This window comes from Channa argus, unplaced genomic scaffold (genome assembly GCF_033026475.1).
Source record: "Channa argus isolate prfri unplaced genomic scaffold, Channa argus male v1.0 Contig023, whole genome shotgun sequence".
NCBI classification, from domain to species: Eukaryota; Metazoa; Chordata; class Actinopteri; order Anabantiformes; family Channidae; genus Channa; species Channa argus.
The window spans coordinates 526,567-554,023 of NW_027125242.1; the positions used below are offsets into that span (position 1 = coordinate 526,567).

At 37.4% G+C, this 27,457-nt stretch overlaps 2 protein-coding genes across 10 annotated transcripts in view; both read left to right on the top strand.

The window, feature by feature from the left end:
* The window catches only part of daam1a (dishevelled associated activator of morphogenesis 1a), a 47,087-nt gene extending 37,240 nt beyond the window's left edge, over window positions 1-9,847 (top strand). For 2 of the 4 annotated variants that reach the window (XM_067495461.1, XM_067495460.1), the window contains exons 16-26: window positions 528-635; window positions 871-971; window positions 3,732-3,816; window positions 4,084-4,190; window positions 5,215-5,303; window positions 6,294-6,462; window positions 6,769-6,876; window positions 8,002-8,062; window positions 8,196-8,330; window positions 9,051-9,221; window positions 9,430-9,847. In XM_067495461.1, the coding sequence (XP_067351562.1) occupies window positions 528-635; window positions 871-971; window positions 3,732-3,816; window positions 4,084-4,190; window positions 5,215-5,303; window positions 6,294-6,462; window positions 6,769-6,876; window positions 8,002-8,062; window positions 8,196-8,330; window positions 9,051-9,221; window positions 9,430-9,630 (1,335 nt within the window). In that variant the 3' untranslated portion in view covers window positions 9,631-9,847. Of the gene's footprint in view, window positions 1-527; window positions 636-870; window positions 972-3,731; window positions 3,817-4,083; window positions 4,191-5,214; window positions 5,304-6,293; window positions 6,463-6,768; window positions 6,877-8,001; window positions 8,063-8,195; window positions 8,331-9,050; window positions 9,266-9,429 lie in introns of all 4 variants that reach the window. The other 2 variants (XM_067495463.1, XM_067495462.1) reach the window with 2 other exon arrangements.
* A 2,227-nt stretch (window positions 9,848-12,074) lies between these two features.
* Window positions 12,075-27,457, top strand: LOC137115695 (mitogen-activated protein kinase kinase kinase 7-like). 6 transcript variants are annotated; one of them, XM_067495468.1, is made up of 15 exons: window positions 12,075-12,531; window positions 13,066-13,176; window positions 16,953-17,018; window positions 17,269-17,314; window positions 17,488-17,626; window positions 21,280-21,404; window positions 21,787-21,915; window positions 22,748-22,878; window positions 24,399-24,498; window positions 24,640-24,755; window positions 24,853-24,991; window positions 25,521-25,582; window positions 25,755-25,870; window positions 25,948-25,980; window positions 26,113-26,463. In XM_067495468.1, the coding sequence occupies exons 1-14, from the start codon at window positions 12,466-12,468 to the stop codon at window positions 25,949-25,951; spliced, it is 1,350 nt and encodes a 449-aa protein (XP_067351569.1). In that variant the 5' UTR covers window positions 12,075-12,465; the 3' UTR covers window positions 25,952-25,980; window positions 26,113-26,463. The 6 variants fall into 6 exon arrangements, with proteins under 6 accessions (XP_067351569.1, XP_067351568.1, XP_067351566.1 ...); XM_067495467.1 differs by having other exon boundaries at window positions 25,948-26,463; XM_067495465.1 differs by lacking the exons at window positions 25,948-25,980; window positions 26,113-26,463 and adding an exon at window positions 26,470-27,457 and having other exon boundaries at window positions 12,078-12,531.

Genomic DNA, 27,457 nt, shown 5'->3' on the forward strand with positions numbered 1-27,457 from the left:
GCTCCCTTTTGTACCTGAGCTCAACATGCACCTCTTGTAATAAAACCTTTTCTATGCATGATTCCCTTGACCACTGACAAGTAACTTAGAAGTTACTGTGGGGCGACTGTGGCGCAGGAAGGTAGAGTGGTTGTCCACCAATCTCACAGTTGTTGGTTCAAACACCGGCTCCTCCAGTCACATGTTTAAGTGTCCTTGAGCAAGACACTGAACCCCAACTTAGTTGCTCCCGTTGAGTGTTGGCCAGCTGCATAGCAGCTCCCCCATTGGTGTATGAATGTGAGTGTGAATGGGTGAATAAGAAGCAGTGTAAACTGCTTTGAGTGCCAATAGGTAGAAAAGCGCTATATAAGTGCAGACCATTTAGAAGGTAAACATCAAAGGCAACCATCAGAGCCAAATGATGTCACAATAACAGTACGCCTAAATGTAACACACTCAATACACAACATAAACACAAACAGAGGAAACCCTGAGTTTAAACTAACATAATGATGATAAACCCACCCATTTATTGTTTGTTTCAGAGCAAGTTAGAAGGAACCATTTGGAAAGAAATAGATGATCTCAAGGTGTTCAAAGTTCTTGATTTAGAAGAATTTCAGAGGACCTTCTCTGCCTATCAGAAGCCACAGGTAACATTATATGTGCAAATGTCAGATCAGTCCATCTAATCGTAGATTTCTTGAAATGTTGATCTACAGATACTGAATAAAGCCACACTGATCTACTAGTTTTCTTAGTATATATACCTATTAATATATCCATTGTGAGTCAGACTTATGAGATGTCTGACTTGGCTAGTTAAACCAAGCTAATTCCAAGTTAATGATATATAATGATTTTAATGTTTATGTTTTTCTTTATCAGCAGAAGGAGGCAGACGATGACCAAACTCTTGCCAAGAAAGTCAAGGAGCTGTCAGTAATTGATGGTCGCCGAGCACAGAACTGTAACATTCTGCTCTCACGGTCAGTAGATGTTAGGATTAGGAATGAGAGAAAGAAACACCCACACAGGAAAATAATATTCAGATACAAATTTATTTTGTTGTTGTTAGCAGCCTGTATATCCACTAACAGTCTTGAAATGTGATCTGAATGTTTAGCACTACATCTAAGAGTTCCCCGGTTCAAATAGGCGTAGTGTGGAGTTTGCATTTTCTCCCTTCACTTGCGTGGGTCCTCACATTTTGTCACATTAAAACTACAAACATAAATGTAATAATTGGGATTTTATGTGATAGACCAACACAAAGTGGTACTTAATTGTGAAGTGAAAGGAAAATGATAAATGGTTTCCAAACTTTTAATAATAAATATCTGAAAAGTGTGGCATGCATTTGTATTCAGCCCCCCTCAGTCGATACTTTGTAGTACCACCTTTTGCTGAAATTACAGCTGCAAGTCTTTGGGGGTATGTCTCTACCAGCTTTGTACATCTAGAGAGTGAACTTTTTGCCCATTCCTCTTTGCAAAATAGCTCAAGCTGAATCAGATTGGATGGAGGGCATCTGTGAACAGCTTTTTTCAAGTCTTGCCACAGATTGTCAACCTGACTTAGGTCTGGAATTTGACTGGCCCATTCAAACAAATGAATATGCTTTGATCTAAACCATTCTATTGTAGCTCTGGCTATATGATTAGGGTTGTGGTCCTGCTGGAAGGTGAACCTCCTTGCCAGTCTTTTGCCCTGTATTTGGCTTCATCCATCTTCCCATCAACTCTGACAACCTTCACTGTCCTTGCTGGAGAAAAGTATCCCTACAACATGCTGCTGCCACCGCCAGCTATCAAGGTGGGGATGGTGTGTTCACATGCCAAAGTGTCCTTGAGCAAGACACTGAACCCCAACTTAGTTGCTCCTGGTGAGTGTTGGCCAGCTGCATAGCAGCTTCCCCATCGGTAGTGTCTGTTTGATTGTGAGTGTGAATGGGTGAATGAGAAGCAAAGTTTAAAGTGCTTTGAGTGCCAGATAGAAAAGTGCTATATAAGTGTAGACCATTTACCATTACAAAGGCAATTGGTTCCACTAGATTTTACTTAAGGGTGTCAGAGTAAAGGGGTCTGGAATACAAATGCACACCGCTTCTTCTTTTTTTCCTTTCGGCTGTTCCCTTTCAGGGGTCACCACAGCGAATCACGTGCCTCCATCTAACCCTGTCCTCTGCATCCTCTTTTCTCACACCAACTAACTTCATGTCCTCTCTCACTACAGCCATAAATGTCCTCTTTTGTCTTACTCTAGACCTCCTGCCTGGCAGCTCCAATGTAAGCATCCGTCTACCGATATATTCACAGTCTCTCATCTGAACATGTCCAAACCACCTCAATCTGGCCTCTCTGACTTTATCTCCAAAACATCTAACATTAGCTGTCCCTCTGATGTCCTCATTCCTGATCCCGTCCATCCTCGTCACTCCCAAAGAGAACCTCAACATCTTAAGCTCTGCTAACTCCAGCTCTGCCTCCTTTTCTTCAGTGCCACTGTCTCGATGAACAACATCGCTGGTCTCACCACCATCTTGAACAACTTTCCTTTCATTCTCGTTGATACTCTTTTATCACACAACACACCTGACCCTTTTCTCCAACCGTTCCAACCTGCTTGCACTTGCCTCTTCACCTCTTTTCAAACTCTCTATTGCTCTGAACCAGTGACCCTAAGTACTTAAAGTACCTTTTTCACCTCTGCTCCCTGTAACCTCACCATTCCACCTGGGTCCCTCTCATTGACACACATGTATTCTGTCTTGCTGCAGCTAACCTTCATTCCTCTGTTTTCCACAGCAGACCTCCAACTCTCTAGATTTTCCTCTACCTGCTTTCTGCTCTTACTACAAATCACGTCATCTGCAAACATCATAGTCCAAGGAGATTCCTGTCTAACCTCACCTATCTGCTTGTCCATCACCAGAGTAAACAAGACGGGGCTCAGATACGATTCTTGATGCAGACCCACATCTTTCACACCTGGAGCACACCACAATTTTTCAGTTATTTATTTATTTGATATAATTTTCCTTTTACGTCACAATCATGTGCCACTTGGTGTTGGTGTATCACATAAAATCCCAATAAAATGAGTTAACATTTTTGCTTGTAACATTTTAAGGTGTACGAATACCTTTTTAAGGTAATGTATGACTCTATATCCTTTGTCTAGTGACAGCTGGGATTGGCTCAAACCCCCCTAACAGTATAGGTTATTTACTATATGGTAAATTATTATTGTCAACTTAAGTAACATAAACCTGCCTTTGTCTCAGCAGTGATTCCTCTGTACTCACATATCTACAGACACATATATCCTCACATATGGGAAGAAGCTGCAAATTGAGCCTACTAACATGAAGATCCCCAAAGGAAAATGAGTTGATCACAATTTGCATAGACATGTGTTTTTTGTTCTATTAGTGGGTGTCACATTCAACCAGTAGGAGCTGGTCGGGCAGTTGGTAGAAACAGTATTTAAGTGTGAATTTTGCAGTCTTTGAAGGTCTTCAGGTGTGTCCCCACTACTCTTTGGACAGTAGTGTCTCCAGTGTTTCTCATCAACTTAAGTGTACAGTGGATTGATGAGGATTTCACTGTTCAGCAAGTCATGCTGGAAGGAAAACAATATTCATTTTTGTACTCATATCAGTACTTGGTATTGGCAAGTAATTGTAAAAGTGGCATCCCTAATTTAAAAACCAAACATCTAACAAAATCTACATTTCTGTCATACAGACTGAAGCTGACTAATGAAGAGATCTGTTATGCCATCCTGACCATGGATGAACAGGAAGATTTACCCAAAGACATGCTGGAGCAGGTGCCAAACATAAACATAGCTTTTCAAAAGTTTAATTATATAGTTACATGTAACAAAAGAGAACATTTCTGCATGATATTTTGAAATACTTAGCAGTATACTTATTTTTGCATAATATACCTGATAAAGAACTACATAAAGAAAGTTTTAAATCCAGTGCAAGTGCAAACACGCACACTATTATATTATTATTATTATATACTATTATATATTATAAGTATAATAGTGTGTGTGCGTGTTTGTGTGTGTGTGTGTGTGTGTTTGAAGCTTCTGAAATTTATTCCTGAGAAGAGTGACATTGAGTTGTTGGATGAGCACAAGCATGAGCTGGACCGCATGGCCAAAGCAGACCGCTTCCTGTATGACATGAGCAGGTACATGCTGAAAAAACAAAACAACAACAATTTGTCAATAACTAACAATACTACATCACAGTTGCATATGCTGTGGTTTTCTGCTATAGGCTCTGAGTGTAGGTTATTATGAGTGAGACTCTGTAACTAAAGACTTATATTAAACACATTACCAAAAATACTTTTATTTTATGACTACCTTAACTTTGTTCTTCCTCATTTGGTCTTCCTCAGTTACAGACTAAGAATATATACTTTTTACAAAGAAGGAGACCAAGGGACAATCTGAAAGCTGTTGATAGTATATATTGTAATAAAAAAGAAAATTGGTTACACTTACAAAAAATGTTTAGACTCATGGTTTATGGCTCTGATTGAACTGCTTTTTGTCGTTCCAAACTTAAAACAAAGCATTTGCTGCATTCATGCATTTACCATGTGAACAACAGAGTGAAACACAAATGCCCTTTACTGAGGTAAAAAAAGTTACTACTGTACTTAACTAAAAGTAAAATTACTAATGTTAAAATCTGATCTGGGTAAAATATAGCTCATTTGAATGTTCTTATAGAAAGCCTTTTTTTAATCCTCAAGGACCTTTCTCAGGTATAGCAGATATGAGAAGATAAAATAATTTTTACTGTATACAAGCTTTTTTCAGATTACACTAATGAAACAACATTTATTAACATGTTATCTCTGTAACCACTCCTCCAACCCTGAACCCCACCCTTAGATTATTTGCAGTACTGCAGTTACTTTTAAGGTACCAGCTTTGAGTTGTGGCTGTAGACAGGTCAAAGGTCAAAGTACCCCTAAATTATGGTATAACTCCACCATATACTACATCCTGTTTTAAACTAAATTACTTAAACATTCTATGTTTACCTCCATAGGGAGTTTATATGGGCTTTGCAAAGAACCTGACTGTATTATCAATAAATTTCATCGAACAGTGATTTACACTGAGTGATTTCTCAATTTCCTCTTTCTGCAACAGGTGCCAATGACTCTCATTTGCTTTCTATTTTGTGTCCTCACCCAGAATCAATCACTATCAACAGAGACTTCAGGCTCTTTACTTCAAGAAGAAGTTTGCTGAAAGAGTGGCTGAAGTCAAACCTAAAATAAAAGGTAAAAAGGTTTTGGGGGATATTAACAGGTTATTGTGAGACTGTCCCTATGTAAAATAGGACTATGTAGATAGTTTGTACAAGCAGCTACAAATTATAATTAAGTAAATGTTACTAGGTATGCTTTCTCTCCTCCAGGACCTTTTCTAAGCAGTGTAAGCAAGACATGTTATTTTTAATTTCACATCAGAAATTAAACCATGAACATGTTTTTCAATGGAAAAGACTTTTATTGCCTTCCCAACAGACAGATTACCATGTCATGTTCAGGTTAAAAATGAGGAAAGATGAAAATAATGAATGAACAATACATTTTGTAAAGTGTACTTACACACTTGGTATAATATTAAGATCAGATCATAAAATTTCTTACCCTTACCCTTTACTCTATACTCCCACACACAGCAGGTCTGAAATTAAGTAAATGCAATATCACCTGAGTCCGAATGGTCTCTGGTAAGTAGAAAAGCTACAGTAACATTGCTAGACCACCAGCTCTACACAAACAGAAAAACATAAACAATTTAGCTATGAGTGCTGGAAATCATCGTAATTCGGTGTCTCTACATGGGATTTCTGTTACAGTCCTATTGGTACGTATTTGATGGCCCTCTAGACTGACAGGCTTACACTTACAGGCTGCCTACGGTCCAGGTCACAGTGTGCCTTTACAGTCCACACTCAGATTGCAGTGCAGTTCAGGTTTAGAAATTGTGATCACAAGAATGGGAAAGACAGACAGACTACCTGAAAACATATGTAAATTCAACCTTCGTCAAAGCAGATGAGTTTACAGTGGGTGAAAGTAAACATTAGAGAGAAGGGTTAAATATGAAAAATGTTACTAATATTTATGAAGATGCTTCTCTCTCTTTTGTCTGTACTACTGAAGATAATATAAGATATTAAATGAGACAGTCTTGATTAGAGTGGTGTTTGTGTGAACATATATAACTCATTTAACATTCCCTCCCTCTATCTGTGGTGTCAGCTATGTGTCTTGGGTCCAAGGAGGTGGTACAAAGCAGGACGCTGCGTCAGGTCCTAGAGGTGGTTCTGGCCTTTGGAAACTACATGAACAAAGGCCAACGAGGAAACGCTTATGGATTTAAAGTCTCCAGTCTCAACAAGATAGCTGACACCAAATCAAGCATTGCCAAGTACATTTTTTTACCATCTACATTTTCACTTTTGTGTGTGGAAAAATAACAATATTGACGATGAAAATGAATGAAGACTAAATTTAGGATCAAGGTCACTGTTATGACTAACTAGGGTGCTTAAATAGGACAGAGCTACTGTTAATTTTATTAGTTATTAGTTAATGTTATTATTACACATGCTTTTCTACTCTGACCAGTCACAATATCTCCTGCAACAAAGGTCTATTTGTAACTTAATATTTTTAAATATCCCACTTAGATAAATGATAGATGATTCATTGTTAAATGTGTGTTTATTTGTAGAAACATCACTCTGCTTCATTACATGGTCACTGTACTGGAAAGGAAGTACCCACAGGTGGCAGCTTTGAGTGAAGAGCTGCAGAATGTGCCAGAAGCTGCTAAAGTCAAGTAAGACACACAAACACATTGTCACAGTGGCTTTGGTGAGAGGCATAGAGGCAGTAGATGCAAAAATCAAATAATCCAGTTTAAAGTTTAAAACTAATTACATGATTAAAGTTATAAAATAACTCATGAAAACCACAGCTTTCTCATTTTGTTTTTTTACCTGGGTTGTGCCACATGGTTGAACATCAAGTAATTGTCTGAATAAGTAAGAAACCACATTGTGAAACTTGATGATGATGGAAGACAGTACAAGGGTATAAGCAGAAACTCAAATGCAGCGGTGGTTAGGAGTATTAGGAAGACCCATACTACCAATGACAGCAGGTGCAGAGGTTGTCCTCAAAAGGCAGCTCCACTTACAATTCACTGTTTGCAAAGGCTTGCAGTGAAAAAATGCTTTGGAAGCAGGAGGTTGGGGTGGTTGGATGGGCCAACAAAGCAGAAAGAACTTTTTGTTGCTAATTGAAAGAAGTTATGTGGAGTATGACCATGCAATTAAAATCATGTCACAGTAAAATATAAACCAAATTATGGCATTTTAACAGCAACTAACCATGTTTATTTAGTACATAACCCTACCTACAGTATGTCCTCTAGGGTGGGGACAAATTACATATGGGTGTCATAGTGGAGGACTTTATGAATAGAAACTAGTGTTCCGGTGACTGATCAGACAGTGTGAGGGACACGGATTAAGGGTTAAGCCAAAAATCAATCTCATGTCTGTAGTTAGTACTAAATGCAAACAAAAGGTGAACTCCCTACCTGATTACCTGAGACCTGCAGATTCAGTTACATCTTTAATATCAGCTTTTAAAATTAGTTTTTTTAACAGAAAAAGCCATTTACAAATAGCAATGTTTTTCTTGGTTTGGATGTGTTATACATGCCTAATTGATTATGCTACATACTTTATGTTGATTTTATCATATAATTATCACGTGCATTGATTGCTTTCTGTACCTTAGTCGACTGATTTTTTTGTCATTTTTATTTAGTTGTGGTTCACATGAATCTGCCTATGTAAATCACTCTGTAACTCTGTTTTGACAAGTGTTGAATAAAATTTAGGAATTCATATGTTTCTCTCACTTTGGTTTTATGCTGAATCTATCTTTTTTCCAGTATGACAGAGTTGGAGAAGGAGATTGGTAATCTGAGATCTGGCCTAAAAATTGTTGAGGCAGTAAGTGACGTCATCGAGCTGCAAAGATGTTATACTTACTATATATCCAGAAAATATTTACATATTTGAAATCAGAGCAAAAGTGCATAAGAATTAGTGCATATCAATCTAATTTTTGTCTGTGTCTTAACAGGAGCTGCAGTACCAGCAGACTCAGTCTTCTCTGGGTCCTGCTGATAAGTTTGTCTCTGTGATCAGTCAGTTCATCACTGTAGCCACCTTCAGTTTCTCTGAGGTAGAGGAGTCACTTGCTGAGGCCAAAGATCTGGTAAGTGGGCAATAGATCACTCATATTGACGACTGTGTGACGGAGGTAGAGCGGTGGTCTACCAATCCCAGAGTTGTTGGTTTGATCCCCAGTTCCTTTGATCACATGTCGAATTGTCATTGAGCAAGACACTGAACCCCAACTTAGTTGCTCCCGATGAGTGTTGGCCAGCTGCATAGCATCTGCATATCAGCTGGACAACACCTAGCAGCTGAGTGTGTGTGATTGTGAGTGTGAATGGGTGAATGAAGAGCAGTGTAAAGTGCTCTGAGTACCAATACTGTGGGTAGAAAAGCTCTGTATAAGTGGACAACATTTAACATTTACAATTGTTTGGCCCACTTTCAACTTTATTTGGTCTTCAAAATGCATAATATGATAACACTGTGCAGTATCTGTAAGATTAGCATAAAGTGGCGCACACTGCTTTTTATAGTATTTAGAGAATGTCCTGACATTTGCCCTAAACAGTGCATCTCAACATGTTATTTTAAGAGAACTGTGAATAAGCATATTTTTCAAAATGTTTCACTTAATGTTTGTGTTAATGTGTTGCTGCCTAATATTAATTAATCCACATTCTACTGCAGTATCAATCTCCCTCCTGTATGTAGGTCAGACTAAATCTTTCTTCATGATGTATATCTCCATATATTCTAAAGCAACACATTTAAAAAATAGACCAATTTTCTGTACCACCTTTAATGTCTCTTTTTGTAGTTTGGAAAGGCACTGAGATACTTTGGAGAAGACCCGTCCAGCTTGCAGCCAGATGAATTTTATAGGATCTTTGACAATTTCCTCACAGCTTTTGCAGAGGCCAAACAGGACAATGAGAACATGGCTAGACGCAAGGATGAGGAAGAGAAACGAGCACTGATGGAGGCACAGGTTAGAAGACACGTAGAGAGATGGACTGTAGGCAGATGTAGAATGTAATGTACCCAGATTTTTCTTTACCAGTTGCTTACACTATATGCCTTTCTATAGTAAATTCCCACTTATGCGTCTTTCCCATTTTCACACATGATCACTTTGTTCATGGCAAGTGTACAGTAAAACATGTAATTCTTTGTCATCATCTTTTCTTGTTCTCTAGTTAAAAAGGGACAGGGAGCAGAAAGCAAAGAAAGCCAAAGCAAATGAAGAGGAAGGTGGGGAGTTTGATGACTTGGTGTCTGCTCTTCGCTCTGGAGAGGTTTTTGATAGGGATTTGTCCAAAATGAACCGCAGAAAACAACGGCAACACATTTTGTTCAACAGCAGCCGCGAAAGACCAGTGACTAAACTAAACCAGTGACAGGACACTTCATGGAGAGCAGCACATCACTGGTAGAAACATAATAATGTCTCCATAACTTTTACCGTATTTATGTATGTATGTTTGTATGTCTGTGATAGACTGCTAACCTGTTCACGTCTGCTTCAGCATCACGCACAACAATAGCTGGAAATGGCTTCAACACCTCTATAACTCTTAAAGAATAAACATTTAAATAAAATATGCATGAACCATATATCTAAACAACGATTTTTAGGCCATTTACTGTGTTTTCATGCACGATGGAACAAAAGACACATTATCATTATTGTTATTGGCATATTATATCCTGTTTACTTAAACACTTTTTAAAAAATTCTGGGGCAATGTTTCCATCTCTTCTAATGCATGCATGTACCCAGTGTGGGTATACACAAAAAAATACACATTTAAAATTTTCATAAAATACTATGCAAATCAGAGCTTCAGAGGTGTTGGTAGGGGTACAAGCTAGCTAACAGCTAACAGAGACCTTAGCCCAGTTCCACTGTCTACCTACAGACATGACATATATATTTGTGTCTCACTTCCTACTAGCAAGATAAAAAGAAGTGTCTTTCACTATATGTTGTTGTTGAACTAGTCTTTCAAATCTTGTTGCTGTAGAACAAAATGACACGACACAAGACATGACAACAGAGACCACAAGTTTTTCTTAAGTTAATCTATTAGCACTACTCTGTTGCAGTAGATTTGATTTAGAAAATAAAAAATAAATGCTTACTTTTAAGCGTTGTGTGTGTGTCTGTTTAGAGCCTTGAGTATTAACAATGAATTGCTGACTTATTTGTTGCTTAAAACTCTGTAATATAATGTAATAGCTTACATAATAATAATAATAAAATTTTCGCAACTGGATGCAAATTATGAAATGTGTTTTGGTTCATTTGCATTTACAGTATGTTTAACTTTTAATATGTGATTGGTACAGAACCTGGAGCTTTCAGAAACACTACTGTAAATTTTCTGTTGAACCTAATTTATGTATCTTAATGTGTTGACACTGTTGCTTGTACTATTATAATAACTGGACATTTAAGACACGTAAGAAAGCCAAACAAGTTCTTAAATTGTTTTTGTAGTCTAACTTGTATGTTTGTCCAAATTTTCAAATCTCTGGTTTAATGAGTTCTAATACATATACAATTTTCAAAGAAATATAATCAATATAAAAAATGTTAATGTATCAATGAGAAATTTTAACAAAAGTTTAAAACAGAATTATTGTCAATATTGTTCAGATTTTTTTTATGTTGGTTATTTTATATTGCTGGTTATCACACACTGTTTCATTTCTTCTACACTCATTAAATTATTTCAAACAACATCTTGTAAATATCTGCACAAATCAGTTTTGTAATATTGTAATTAAGTTATTCATTTTCACATTTACAATATCTGGTAAACATTTAAACAAAACACTTACACGGATAAGCCTAAACTTTAATACCAACTTTTTAGTATTTAGCATAGGCTGTGTAGCCACAGGAACTTGCAATACACAGGTGTTCTGACACCTGTCAGCCATGGTTAATGTTACATATTTTGCACTACAACATGACCTCCACCAGGTGGTGTTAATGCTGTGGCTGAATAGTTTATGAAAAAAGTGAGGATCAGTTCTTCATTCATGCAATTTGGGAATAAACCACTGAATCTATAAATATCTATATTTTCCCCTGACTTCTTGGTTATGTAGTATCACCACCAAAGCACTACATATGTTTTCCATAAAATGTGTAGCTGGTTTGACATGAAAATCCTTAATAGGGCTCTTAGTTGTACAAAGCAGTAGAAGATCGAAATAAAATTAAAGGAGTTAATGGGATATATCTGCATCAGGCCAGGTCCAGATGATAATAGTCAATATATAACAAAATAAAGAAAACCCTTGATTACTGACACAAGAGCTCATACGCACAAAGCATGCTAACATGCTACAAAACATGCTACATTATCTGGCCCTTAAAACAGTACACTGTTGCAATGCACCTGATAACGGTGGCTGATTATAAACATAGAAACATGTTAAAGTACAGGTTGAGGGCACAAAGCCTGAAACTACAAACAGGCAGATATATGAAAAATACAAAAAGGAGAAACTTTGACATCAATGTAACGAAATTGCTGTAGAGGCAGAGCTGTACTTCCTCACCATCGGCCCAAAATAGGGCTCTATCTGAGAAACGTTCTTAGCAAATTTGGAAACAAACCAGCATAGACTGCCAAGACTGGGTTTGTCCTTGCCTTATTAAGATTATAAACCGGCGTTTTAATTTTAAATAAAGCCATAACTGTAATGGCCATTTAAGCGACAGACAAGTAAAATGCCATTATTAGCAATGCCATTATTATAGTGAGCATTGTTTTTGAAACATATCCGGGTGTCGCCCCTTGTGGAGCCTCGCGCACACGGAAACAAAATAAGGCTGCATTCACAGGCGCAAATAAACAAAGCGCCTGCATGATAGTAATTTACCACATTATAGACCATATAATCAACCCGCATTAAGATGAAGTCTGCTAGTTAGTCAACCCCTTTGCGGTGTACCATGCTAGAAACGATCTTTTCGCCGGCTTTGTCTCCTGACTTCTGTGATGAGATGTTCACGAGCGCACAACCAGACAACAACGCTGCGCGAGCTGCTACTGGTGTCTACTTCCTGAATTCACAGCAACAGATGTAACCGTCTGTTTAGCAAGAGTCGCCAACCAACGACGGGTGTCAGTTGGCCCACAAACCACAGGAGAAGTTCTGGGTTTTTTATTCCAGCGTCGTCGGCTTACCTTGAGGACGGTCTCCCCTCCGTTGCGATGGTGGAGACTCCAGTTGGTTGTCTGTTCGAAGACATTCAGTGTGAAGACATCAAAGTGGAAGGGGTAAACTTATTGACTAACAACAGCTCGGCAAGCTTTACCATAACGTTAGCTCTGCAGTTCTGAAGTAAGGCTCCCAGTAGTACGGGAATAAATGCAGCTAATGTATTGTTTCTTTTCTATTCAAGAGCAAACCTGAAATACAGACACAGCCTAGTTGAGAGAATGAAGTCTGCACGTATAATTCTGCTGTTTTCACAGTTAACGTTAGTACATTAAGGCCTGAAGAAATGATGGAACATGACAGCATCTGGTAATCAAAGCCCCTTATGGCATTTTACCAACTAGATCAAGGCCTCCAATTATGAAAAAGCAGGGTAGCTGTAAAAATATTCACTTTGAAATCACAGTTCTATGTGGAAACTCTGAAAAGGCGTCAGAATATAAGTAATGATTTAAAAGACATTAAAGCCAAGACAAGTTTATTATACCCCTGTTTTGATATTAGGGGACCAAATTAACATGCATTGCTCCCCCTTTCTGTGCATTGTTTCATGTGCTAGAGTGGTATAACATTTTTGTGTTATCTTTCCTCAGGCTGTTGGCAGAGGAACATTTGGAGTGGTCTTTAAGGCTGTATGGAAAGGAAAGGATGTAGCAATCAAGAGCATTGAGAGTGAAAATGAACGCAACGCTTTTCTAGTGGAGGTACTGTGGACATCCTTTGTTGTTCTGCTCTGTCTAACACAAACCCACCATTTCCCATATGCCAGCCATGTGCCAGTGTTTGTAGAAGCCTAATAATCCATCACTATTCTGACAGTCTCTTCTGGTCTTACCTCTTGTACTGTAATTAACATTATAATATTTGATTGTTTAAGATTGTTTTCACAACCCGCTGGGATTCACATGTAATCAAGTACTGATCAGACATAAGGCCCGTTCTCAGTTTGTTTATTAGCTAGATATTTTTCTTGACAATTCATATTATCCTGTATTTGTTGGTTTATCCAAAGTAACGTAAAGCCTGTTTTCTCAGCTAGACATTTACAATTTCAAACTTACTCAAGAAAAGGTTTATACACAGGTGTAGTCAATGTCTGCAACTCACCAATTAATTGATGAAAATAGTCACAGCAAAATAATACTTTACATTAGTTATTATCTGTTACCGCTTATACTATGTGGGTTGCGGGGGGGCCGAGTCTATCACACAGCCTATGCTGCAGCACCAACACATCATACATGTAGTGTCTTATTTTTATATTTATGTAATTATGTATGCATATGAGTGTGCAGTTATACTAGATTACATATTATAATCCAGTTTCCAGGTGGATAAGACAAAACAAGAACCAAAATAACCAGATGACCTGGTTGATGATTAGAACATCCAGCATCATATATTTGATATTATATCTGGTAAGCCATGGCCCAGGTGTCATGGTAATAACACAACCAAATAAAAACATAAAAATATGAATAATTAGAAATTTTTGAGCTGTGGCAGGTGTTGTTCTGTTGTATGTAGAGATTCAGTTAAACATTTTATATAAAGCTAATTCACAACAAAGTCATCTCAAGGAACTCTAAATTATAAAGTCAAGACTCTGAGCAAGCACTAGGTGATGGAAGAAAGAAATTCTCCTGTAACGAAAGATTTGTCCAGCAGAACCATTGCCGTTGACCAGTTGGATGAGTAGAAAGCAGAAATATTAAAAGAAAGTGGAGCAAAAAAAGGAAGAGGCAAAACATCCATGAGGCTGATAAAGCCAGTAACTGCACATTAGATAGGCACAGCTCCAAAGCCATATACCTGCAGAAAGGTACAGAGAGAGGAAGAAGCACAACTTAGAGAGAGGAAAACACAGTTAGTGTTAATGTTAATGACATGCAGTGGTGACATATAAATAAGAGGAGCTCAGTGCATCCCCATGTAGTATAATTCCATTGGAGTATGACAAAGAGTTGTTTCGTAGTCATCTGAATTGGCTATAACTGTGTGAGGCTCCTAAGTCTGGATTAAGAGCTGGGTCCACAGGAGGGAAGCTTCATAACCAAAGTCTCTGCTGCCCATTCTACATTTGGAAATTCTTGGAACTTCTTTAAAGCAAATTGGTCTATTGGTCTTTAAGATTTTTCTAATGATCTCCTCATGGCAGCTGACTTTACTTTTTTTTTCCGTTTACTATCGATTCTCATCCTCCTTGAACCGAGTGCGGACTTTGATACAATCTCCCACGCCATTCTCCTCAATAGACTATCCTCCATTGGCATCACTTGCACCCCCCTAGACTCAATCCATCTCAAATCCTTTAGTTCCCAGCCTTCCCCTGTTACTACAGGTGTGCCCCAGGGCTCTGTTTTCTGTTTTCTCTTCATCGCCTACCTTCTTCCCCTTGGCAATATTTTCCGCAATTTCAGTATTAATTTCCACTGCTTCGCTGAGGACACCCAGCTCTACCTATCTAGCAAATTAAATTCAACACAGCCTCCTCCCTAACCAACTGCATATGTGAAATAAAATTATGGTTCACCTCAAACTTAATCAAATTAAACAGTGATAAAACAGAACTCCTGCTCATTGGTACAAAATCCACATCCAAAGTTGACAGTTTTTTCCTAACAATCAACTACTTTTCTGTTTTTCCCTCCCCTCAGGTCATCCTGGCAGCTCATTATCATTCTTATCCCACATCACTAGGTCTGCATATTTTCATTTCATGAAACATTAATTGTCTCCACCCCTCCCTCATTTCCCATACAGTCTTCATCCTTGTCCCCAGGCTTGTCACCTCCCACATGGATTACTGTAACTTTCTTCTCTTCGGCCTCCCCCATAAATCCCTCCATAAACTCCAACTGGTCCAAAATTCTGCTGCTCGCATAATCACCAAAACATACTCATTTCATCACATCACCCCTATCCTACAGCAACTTCACTGGCTCCCGGTTAAATACAAAATAGAATTCAAAATCCTACTGTACACCTTCAAGGCTTCTCCATCGGTGTGAGAGTGTGAATGGGTGAATGATAAGCAGTGTAAAGCGCCCTGAGTACCAGTAGGTAGAAAAGCGCTATATAAGTGCAGACCATTTACCATTTACTCTGTAACAACTCTGAATAACGAAGTGTAAGTGTCACTGTAGTAGTGTTTGGCTAGTAATTGTTGGTTTGATTCCCAGCCCTTCCTGTCACATGTCAAAGTGACCTGAACCCCAATGTAGTTGCTCCTGGTGAGTATAAGCCATTGATGTTTGAGTGTGTGTGATAATAAGGTAGAAAGCGCTAAATAAGTGCAGACTATTTACTATTTAGCCATCAGAGTGATCAACCGATATGGGTTTGAGATGTGTTGGTACCATCAAATTCAAAATGAGCTAATATTTTCCATGAAATGGTAAACTGTCTCAGTTTTAACGTCTGAAATGTTGTTTATGTTCTATTATGAACAAAATATTGGTTGATGATATTTGCAAATCATTGCATTCTGTTTTTATTTACATTCTTGTTCTTGGGTGCAGTAGCGGATTGTTATGTCACATTCGTTTTTCAAAGGTTCTCTCGAGCATGTGCGGTAACATGTTGGTTTTTCAAGGAATGCTGCCTGAGAGCTTGAAGGTCACAAACATTTACCAGTGGTTTATTCCCCTAGCCTTTATACACTGAAATGTCCCTAAAGACCCTGAAGCCCAAATTTTGTGAAAGACCTACATTCTTTGAAATACAGGATTGGACGTTGTTTGTTTTGAAGTGACTGACAACTCTCTCACAAGGTTTTAGACAAAGTAATGAATAATGACCCATCTTTGCTTTCAAAAACAGAGGCTTTGGTGGGTTCTCCTCTTATAGGTAGTCAAGATACCCTCACATGTTACCAACTGACCTGCACATTTTAGAGTAATGTTTTTGTTTTTTGAGTGTGTTGCTGTATCAGTCTTTGCTTTTTTTTCTGCCTTTTGACAGATAAACGGAAATAAATCACATATTTTAGTTTTATTGATTTAAAAGAAATGATTTTTATCTTTTCTGAGAATGGGGTTTAAACATAATAGTATGCAAACCTGCAATACCTGCTATATGTTTTAGTCAATACAGGTTAAAATTCTTGCGTTCAAATTCTTTTGATGTAAATTGCGGTAAAATGAAATAAACTAAATCAAATCTATATTTTGATTGCCTACCCATTTCCTTTAAAAACACCAATTCCCCATACATTAGGAAAACATGCGTGCATATTTTAAGTTAATTAGTAGATAAGTAGTATCTTGTCTTACGTTTGCACACAGTGTAACCTTTTGTTGCATATGGGGCTGTGTAACCTCATACTGCCTCCATTATTGGACCAATTAATATTTACCATTAGATCACGAGTATTAATGTTGTGGCTGATTGGTGGGTATAAATGCTGTAATGTGATGTAGAGATATGAATATATGAATTCATAGTGCAGTATTGTTTCTCTCTTTTTGTCTGTGCACAGCTCCGCCAGCTCTCCCGGGTAAATCACCCCAACATTGTTAAGCTTTATGGCTCCTGTGACAGTCCAGTAAGTATTCAAAAGTTTCGCTGGTGTCTTCTCAAAGATATCAGTGCCCTTACTATGTGTGTGATTTTAAACAGTTTAGGAAAATGAAATTAATTAACATATTTTCTAACATAAATGTTTTTGAACATCTTGCAGTTTGAACATCTCGCAGGCAGTTGAACACTAATTCTCGGTGTCTTTAGAGGAAAATACAGCTGACCCATGCACCACTTTAATGCTTTCACTGCTGGTCACATGATTGTGTTTACAGGTCTGTCTGGTCATGGAGTATGCCGAGTGTGGATCTTTATATAACCGTAAGTCATATTGTTTATTTGAACATTAGGCTGGATATTGTAGTTCTTGAAGTAAGGTAATCAATATTACTAAAGGAGTTACTCTAAAATTAAATATAAATAAACATTTTTGAATCATAATTCAAGTTTCTTTTCTTATTCCTCTTTCTATGCTTTTCAACCAATAAAATAAGTCTTGCACAGTGCAGACCCACAGGCCTACTACACAGCATCTCACGCCATGAGCTGGTGTCTGCAGTGTGCCCAAGGGGTTGCCTATCTACATGCTATGAAGCCAAAGGCCATAATTCATCGTGACCTCAAACCTCCCAAGTAAGATTCCAAATGATAAAACAAAAAAGTGTACACGTTTAGAAGTTCTCTGAAATCATGTGTAGATAAGACTTTTGGAAATTTGGACTGTAAGATAGATGCTTTAAAAGTAAAACATTATTTCTAATTTCAGGCACAAGGAAAAGTAATGCGGCTGTTTGAAATATCTTAGTTTTCTACATAAATTGATCCTAAAATGTGATCTGTTATCTACCAAAGTCACAATTATCAACAAACACAATATTTCTAAGCTGACAGTTATGATGACTGAATCCCGATGCTCCCTCCACTTTACTGTGTATGATTATACTTTATGATTGTTGTCATGCTGTTACGCCTTCTCTTTTTACACCATATGTAGTGTTCTTTCCAAACAATTCTATTTCATATGTCCAAAAGACATTTTACCAGTATTGTTGTGGACTGTTAATGTGGTCTTTGGCAAAATTCACGCATGCTGCAGTGTTTGGAAACAATGGCTTTCTCCACGGTATTCTGACCGTATGGTCAGTGTCCTATGACACTGACACTGTTTGTACACCTGACTCCAGCTAACGTTAGGTGACATAAGAAGCCTAGTGTTATCATTACTTATGTGTACTCTGTGTGTCAGTGCTAAACATTAGGTTGTGACGTGTTGGACTGAGCCCAGTAAAAAAAATGGGTTGCGTGTAATGGGTGTGTTCAAAAGATCCCTGAAAAGATCATGACTATTTATGGTTTATCAGCCTGGAAACATTGCGTTTGTCTATATTTGTGACTTTAGTGACAATCAGAATTCATGACTAATATGTCAAAAAGTTATGAATCATGATGCTCCCTCAAAAATATCTTAGCCATCCAGATATGGTTGTCCAAAGGTTGAATCCTGTCAACTGGACTTCTTTTTTTGGTTAAAAACATTTTGCTTCTTATCCAATCAGCTACTTCAGTCTGAGGGAAAATATGCTAGGAACCCTGTTATATCCTCCAGAGTAGGCCTTGTTTCTCACCTGGCCTGAATAGGTTTATTAGGTGGGTAATGGGAGAGGTGAGAACACCTCTCTAAAATGGGGTTAATAGGTATGGACCTCTTGGTGGATAAGTAAAGTGGTCTTCTTCTTCCTGGGCATGGATGAAAGGGCAGCATGGAAAATGGCAGACAGGTTGTGCTTGAGGCTTCTGCTTGGAGAAGTATTCTCCATGTGAACATATATGGGTTAACATACTCCTCTCTTATACAATCTGTCTTCTATGTCTAAAATGTGGGCAGAAGTGTTTTTTTTTTTTTTTCAACACATCCTCCTATAGATTTGCAACAATACACCTATTGTGACCACAGGCATGTTTCTGTGTGGTATTAGAGAGAAAATTGAATCTGGGTTAAGGTTGTTTGTGGTGTGTAGGGAGTTGTCCTTGTCTAGTCTTCTCCTAATGAACGCTAGGGAATCGGTGGTGGGGATGCTGATGAAGAAAGATGTGACATCAAAGGACAGGGTTGTAATCCTTATATCTTGACCCACCCTGTTCTTATCTCCCCTATTATCCACCCAAGGCCCTAACAAGCCTATTAAGGCCAGGTGAGAAACAAGGCCTACTCTGGAGGGAATACAGTCATGGCCAAAAATATTGGCACTCTTGGAATTCTGTCACAAAATGCAACCTTTCTCTCAGAAAATTGTCCCAACTGCATATGATTTGTTATTCATCTTCTTATTGTTTTTGTTTGCATTGGAACACACCAAAAACAAAGAAGAAAAGTCAAATCTGATACAATTCCAGACAGAAACCAAAAATTATTGGCACCCTTAACTCAATGTATGTATCTGTTACCATGAATAAGTGTCTTACACCTCTCTACTGGAATTTTGGACCACTCTTCTTTTGCAAACTGCTCCAAGTCATTCAGATTTGAAGGATGCCTACTCCCAAATGCTGTTTTGAAGTCTCTCCACTGGTGTTCTATGGCATTAAGATTTGGACTCATTGCTGGCCGTTTAAGAACTCTCTAGCACTTTATTTGTAACCATTGCTTTTGAAGTAAGTTTCTGGTCATTGTCTTGCTAAAAGACCAATGATCTCTGATGGAGACACAGCTTTCTGATACTGCCCACTATGTTGCACCCCAAAATTTCTTCGTAATCATCAGATTTCATGATACCATTCACACAGTCAAGGCATCCAGTGCCAGAAGCAGCAACCCCAAAACATCTTTGAACCTCCACCTCATTTCTTTTTCTGTAAACAGTGCCATGATGTCCTTTTACCAAAAAGCTTTACTTTTGTCTCATCTGTCCACAGTAAGTTCTCCCAGAAGGATTGTGGCTTTGTCACATAAGTCTTGGCAAACTCCTGTCTTGCTTTTTTATGCCTTTGTGTCAGCAGTGGTGTCCTCCTGGGTCACCTACCATAGCGTCTCTTTTCATTCAGATGGCGACAGAGCTGATGAGCTGTGCAAGATGACACTGTTGTGTACCCTGTTTCTGCAGATTGGCTTGAATTTATTTGGAAGTTAATCTGGGTTCTTTATCCACCATTCCAACAATCCTTTGTTGTTATTTTTCATTAATTTTGCTTATCCGTCCAGGTCCATAGAGGTTAGCTACAGTGCCATGCCCTTTAAACTTCTTGATGATATTGCACACAGTGGACACAGGAACAAATCTCTGGAGATGGAGTTAAGATTGTCCATGTTTTTTCACACTTTTTTCTTTTAGTCCACAGACACCACTTTACACTTCTTTCTTTTCTTCATGCTCAGTGTGACACACAACACAAAGGTTGAGTCAACTTTTGTCCATTTTAACTGGTTGCAAGTGTGATTTCTATATTGCCCACACCTGTTACTTGCCACAGGTTTGTCTAAATACAAAGAACAGGAGCATTGCATGCTTGAAAAGCAATTATTTCTTACAATTTTCATAAGGTGCCAATAAGTTTGTCCAGTCCATTTGTAAGTTCTGTGTGAATTTTTATTAAGTTTGACGTTTTTTTTTCTGCTTCAACATTCAGTATGTCTTCAAGTCAAAACATGTATATGAGACAAAGTTTGAACATTTTAAAAGTACACTAGGTACAAGTTGCCATTATAACTAGGTAAAATGCTAAGAGTAAAATGCAATCATTTTATCATACTGTTCCATCACAGTGCAAACAAAAACAATAAGCAGTTGAATACCAAAACATTTGCAATAAAAACAATTTTTTCTGAGAGATAGGTTGCATTTTCTTACAGAATTGCAAGGGTGCCGATATTTTTGGCCAAGATTATATAGTGTTATATTGCAAGCAGTGAAATCAAATTTTTTTGGAAACTGTATGTATTATTCTACAAAATAAATATATTTCTGCCATGTACTAGAATGTTGCTAAATTCATATGTTGTTTATGCTCCAGCATCACTCATGTTGTAGTTTTACTTCAAGAAATTTTTTTTTTTTTAAATATGTGGGTACAGTATAATAAAGTAGTAAATAAAATTGCAATTTTGACCACCAATCTACTGCCATAATGATAAAGCCCCCATAGCTCAATGCTGCCACCACCATGCTTCACTGTTGGTTTCTTAAATGGTTGTGCTGGCAAATTTCCGTTCCACTTTTCGGAAGTGGGCTATTAAGTATAACAGGATATGTATAGTGAATTTCTCATCCCTGTCCACTGTAATGTTTTAGTCTGCTCCTCGTGGCTCGTGGCACTGTGCTGAAGATATGTGACTTTGGTACAGCTTGTGATATTCAGACTTACATGACCAACAACAAAGGCAGTGCTGCGTGGATGGCACCAGAGGTGTTTGAAGGTAAACCACAAACACTATTTTAACTTATTGTTTAGCTCTACGTGAGAACTGGTAAGGTCATATCACATAGATTTGTGTGTCACAATCAGTGGTGTACACACATACAATGTGCAGAGTTGCATCCCCCTGCTCTCATTATATTCATGACACTTGTTGTTCTCCATCTGTGTTATTATCATAATTGTGATAAAGGAATGCATTGCAGTTATTTTAAATTGGCATAAATATACACTTGTTTACTTCTCTTGCATAAAATATGATTAAAATAAAACATCTGTAGAACCTATTTTAACACCTATCAAGTTTAGATAAATAGCTACAATAATTAAGAACCTTGTGACTCATGTATACAATAAATATGATGTTCATGTACATTTCTCAGGCAGTAACTACAGTGAAAAGTGTGATGTATTCAGCTGGGGCATTATCCTGTGGGAGGTCATCACACGCAAGAAACCCTTTGACGAGATTGGTGGTTCAGCATTTTGTATAATGTGGGCTGTTCACAGAGGTGAGTGAAATCCTGTTTTGTCTGAAGCCATCTTAATTAATTGCCATGGTGATAAACACTTATTTAAATCCTGCTGAGTTCATACAAAGTAAAGGGCACTTCCACTGGCTTTAGACATCCGTAGCTGTTGACAGATGTTGTGAATACTACTGCATTAACTAAAAAGAAATGCAATAAATGTCAAAAAGCCATGTCATTTGAGTTGATGGGCATCACTTGGGTTGGTTGTGTCCAGGTTTGAGGAATGTAGGAAAACAATCCCATCTCCTTTTTAGGGCTAGAGGTTTCATTATACATTAAATGGCATAACACCGCAAAATTACTTGACTCAACTGTTAATGCTGAAGATACCTTGTAGGTAATGAAGGCACTGGGTTTTACAAGGAAGATAAATGTGTGGAATAAAAAAGATAATTTCTGGTTCTGCTGTTCTGCTTCTTTTTATCAAAACATTAGGTTTCTTTTTCTTACACTCATTAAATATCAATTAAACATTTACTGTAGCTCAAGCACAACTTTTTTAAGTCTATATTTCTTTTCTTTCTTTTTGGCATACCTTTCAAAATGAAAGTTTTATACTGTTGCTTTAACATCTACCATGACCTCCACTTTATATTCTGATATTTGTATTTGAACTCGTGAAAAATAAAACTAATTTGTGTTTACCACCAACAACAATCATAATAATTCCAAAGGGTTCTCTGAGCTTTTCTTGCCACTGTATATAATTGTGACGTTTTATGTTGTTCCTTCGGTTCAATGAAGACCCAGCATTCTCATCAGCAACACAACAATTAAACATTCAACAGCCTGAACTGTTTCTTTGATGTAGGTACACGACCTCCTTTGATCAAAGACCTCCCAGAGCCCATAGAGACTCTTATGACCAGCTGCTGGGACAAAGAACCCAGCCAGAGGCCATCCATGGAGGAGGCCATGAACACCATGAGCGATCTGATGAAGGTACAAACCAAACACATAACTAAAACCACAGTTTTTACATTTGTTTGTTTACAAAATAAAAAACAATAACATAACAATAGCACATTACAATTAGCTTACAAGATCTTTAGAATTTTAAACAGAAACAGGTAAGCGTTAGCCCGGTAAGCTAGACTAACCACATCTTGACAACAAAGCTTCAGAACTTGCCTTAAATGAGCCCAAACGGAACTAGAATAAAGCAAGTCAGAACTAATGTGATCTTATTAATTTGAAAAATAGCCGTTATATCGTAAGCAAAACTGTGACATTTGCTGCCACAGAGCTACATATATCAAATTTACAAAACTAAGAATAATGTATTTTTGTAATAATTAATAAGAAGAATTCAGGAAAAAAATCTGTTGATCATGTTGTAGACCAGTAGTAAGTTCAGGGGTCAAGGCAAGTAGCTGTAAACTTAGCACCTTAATTTCCTTCCTTTCATAGCTCCTTTTGTTCTAAGGCTTTGCTTATAATTGTCTTATATCAACTCAGCATTATTAATATTCTACTTTACACACAAACATATAGGAAAACAAGAAAATAAATTATACAAAATGGATTAGGAAACAGTATGAGAAAAACTTAATAAGAATAATAAGAATAAGAATAATGTGTACCATACACCATTACATAATATACAAAATTTGTATAGCGTAAGACATTTAATTTAATCCAATGTATTTTCATAATATGAAATTAAAATAAAGATATTTTGCCATTGTTTAATGTTACATTGTTTTATTAAGAGACAGTTAAAGCCCTGGTATAATTCTTCAGGTTGTCTGTCGATAAAGATTTCGGGTCAGTTATGTTTTAATTACACCAACAGAACTTCTGTTGATTGTATATACATACATAAAAATATTATTTATATATATATATATATATATATATATATATATATATATATATATATATATATATATATATATATATATATATATATATATATATATATATATATATATATATATATATATATATATATATATATATACTTACTTACTATAAACAGAATGGTCATCATGGTACAGCTTCCGGGAGGAGTTGTAGAACAAATTTTGTTTCAGTCTGTCATATTAATTGTACCTCTGGTTTAGCCTGAAGTCAAGCTAAAAGTTAAAAACAGCCTAGCCAGAGTAATCCAGGAGTAAGGATGCAAAGTTTAAACTATTTCTTGAATTGATTGTAAGACATGACAATCTAATTATTTATAAAACAGAATAACCAATTTACTTAAATTAAACCAATACATTAATGATATATGGTTAATTTAAAATTGCAGAGCTTCCCCCAATTGGTTTTACATAATCAAATAATCCTCACCTCTGCCCTCAATGTGTAGAGTTATATTATTTTTTTCTATCTTTCACTCTGGAAACAAAATATAACCATATTTCATATGTTAAACCATTCCTTTAATGTGACACCAAAAATACTCTCTAATTGGTTTTTATGAACTAGGTGAAACTAATGAGTCTGTTTGAATCTTCTAGTACTTTCCAGGTTCTGATGAACCACTTGATCTCCCTCACCAGCCCTCAGCCAACAGAAGTGGCTCTTCACCAGCCACAAGTAAACAACAGCAGTTTACGTGTAACCATCAAATCAGTTTTTTCTACTAATGCGTGACTTTTTCTGTCATCTTGGATAATATTTTGGTCAGGGTGTGTTGAATTTGTCATGTGTTCCAGGCAGAGAAAGAGTTACCATAAATCAGTCTTTGCTGTTTTGCAGGCTTGTCTGTTGACTCCACCATCAACAGTAATAGGCATAATGATAACACAGAACGCAGAGAGGAAACCCTGAAAAGCTTTGATGCCAGAATTTCACTGCCGCTCAAACCCTCAAAGGTAACGCGATATCAAACTAATAGTTAAAGTATCTTACTGTAAAGGAGTGTGTTTTGTTAAAGCTCTAATAAATATATGTTTTTCTTGTTCTTCTCAGACAGCCACATTGCGTACAGATCTGTCCAGGGTGTCCAGCATAGACAGTCAACTAGAGCATTCCCAAAGTCCCAACCACTGCACGAGCCCTGTAACCACGAGTGGCCAATCTGAGCTAAGGATGACAATTAGTCCGACAGGTAGGAAACCTAATGAAAGTTTTCACGGCTGAAAGAAGTTGAAGTCAAACTCAAATTTGCTGTGCAAAATTGATTCACATGATGTCTCCAAAAGCTAGAGATGACACAATATAGGGTGATATAAACAATTGCAGGAGTAAATATGGCTAACAAGTGAACAATAGCAGTTCACTTTGCTGATTGCACATTTAACTGCCACTCTGTTGGTGTCTTGGCACATTGAAAAGTCTAAATAAGTTGATCTAAATAATAAAATTGCCCTCTACAGATTTTTGCATTCAGTAATACGTTTTTGGCTCCAAATTTTGGAGGCTATTTTGGTGGCATCTCAGCAGGTTGATACTATCAGAACCTCACCATATGGTTGACAGTCAAAACTTTAAATCATGTTGCACTGTCCACGTTGTACCACTAAGAGGCATCACAGTGCAACTATGTGTTTGTGCATGTGTGTTTTCCTTTTGCTACTGTACAGGAGCTCTTCTACAGTGACAATGGTGTGTGTGTGTGTGTGTGTGTGTGTGTGTAGCCAGTAATGATACTGACAGCTCAATTCCCATGGCTTGCCTAAAACTTGATTACCAGTTACAGGTAAGTTTTTATGTTGTTATATTACTTTTATGTATTTATTATTGTTGATAATATTAATAACATCCATCATCATTATCAGCCACATTGGGATCAGCATAACATTAAAATGTTATGTTGATCCCAATGTGGCTTATCCTGTGTACCTTGTCACTGAGCTGTTTCTTGCTTTCAGCCTCTGGCACCCTGTCCAAACTCCAAAGAGTCCATGGCTGTGTTTGAGCAGCACATCGGGATGGCTCAGGAGTACCTTAAAGTCCAGTCAGAGATTGATCAACTTGTTCAGAGGAAGTAAGTCAAGTCCCATATTGCATGTTAATATCTTTCCTACAACTTTGATTTAGCTTTACTGCTCTTAATTCCATTAGCTGATCTTGAGCTGGCAAGAATTCTCGGAACGGGTCAGTATAAATGCCAATGTCATTGACTTAGTAATGACTTACTAAGTCAAAATATTGAGAAACTATCTCCATATTTTTGAATTAGTAAGTCATTATTTTGAGATAAAGGATCATGATTTTTTTTTCCCCCAGTGGCAGAAACAGGCTTCCAAATGCCGTGAGTTCAGGGTCACCACAGCGGATCATTGCCCGCATGATGATTTGGCACAGTTTTTACGCTGGATGCCCTTCCTGACACAACCCTCCCCAAATTCTACCTGGCTTGGACCGGCACTGCACAGCTGGGGAGGGGAATGAGGTGTTAGGGGCTCAGTATCTTGCCCAGAGACACTTTGACATATAGCTGTGACCAGGGATCAAACCACTGACCCTGTGGTCCGAGGACAACTGCCTTATAAACTAATTTTCTGTTAATAACTTTAATAGATTCAAAAATTGTTCTTGCTATACTGACAGTAACAGAGGTGTTGTGATGCTTTCTCTGTCTAGACAGGAGCTGATGTCAGAGCTGGAGCAGGATCAGAGAGAGAACCAGACATCATCTCGACTCATCCAGGAGCACAGCAAGCTGCTGGATGACAACAATCATTTGTCGGCTTGCTGGCAGAACCTGAAGAGCACATTTAACCGAATAAAGAGTCAGAACCAGCAGCACAGCTAGGAGAGAATGTTGAGCTACAGCAAAGGGTTTACATTTTGTTTGCTTGTGGTTCTCCTTTGGACTGCCTTTTTCTTTAAATTATGAGGGGAACCAACTACTCTAACCCACCAAAAAATACATCATTTCGTTTTGAGAAAAGAAGAAATTCAATGTACAAACAACAATATATCAAGATAACAGTTTAGGATTATAGGCTTTGAATCCAACTGAAATGTCAGTTCTTTTTTGTTAAGTAATGAAATCTGAACTGTAACATAAGGCAGTTGTCACAACTGGTTTTAGACATATTTATGGAAAAGTGACTAAGCCTCAACCTTCTGGGTGGGTGTTGCACAGCCCGTATCTTGTTTGCTGGAGTCATGTTTCCTGAAGGTTGTGAATACAAAGTTAACATGAGCCATTGTAATGAAGACCATAATTATAAGATTAAGAACAAGGCTGAAAACTCCCACAGTTTACTACGTCCAGTGGCAGCTAGTTACAGTAAAACCGTGTGCAAACAGTACCACAGAATACATATTTTACACATCTACTGTAAATGTACTGATGTAATAACCAGACTGTTGTAGTACACCAGTGGATTAACATCTGTGTTTAAAATTCTACTGTGTGTTACTTTGAATGGGTCGGTGTCAGAGATAAGGACTGAGTGGTTCCAGTGATTGCATCCTTTTTGGTTCAAGCAGCAGTGTGGTCCAAATTTTCAGTTTAGTCTGTTAGAACAAACTGCAAGTAGACTGCAAGTTTAAAAAAAAATATATATATATATATATATATATATATATATATATATATATATATATATATATATATATA

What these genes read in the sequence shown, in the direction of transcription:
- LOC137115695 (XM_067495465.1), top strand. Translation starts at nt 12,466, where the DNA reads ATGGTGGAGACTCCAGTTGGTTGTCTGTTCGAAGACATTCAGTGTGAA. An exon ending in TGCCGCTCAAACCCTCAAAG is followed by an intron (nt 24,756 to 24,852) that starts GTAACGCGATAT and finishes TGTTCTTCTCAG; the next exon opens with ACAGCCACATTGCGTACAGA. An exon ending in GATCAACTTGTTCAGAGGAA is followed by an intron (nt 25,871 to 26,469) that starts GTAAGTCAAGTC and finishes TTCTCTGTCTAG; the next exon opens with ACAGGAGCTGATGTCAGAGC.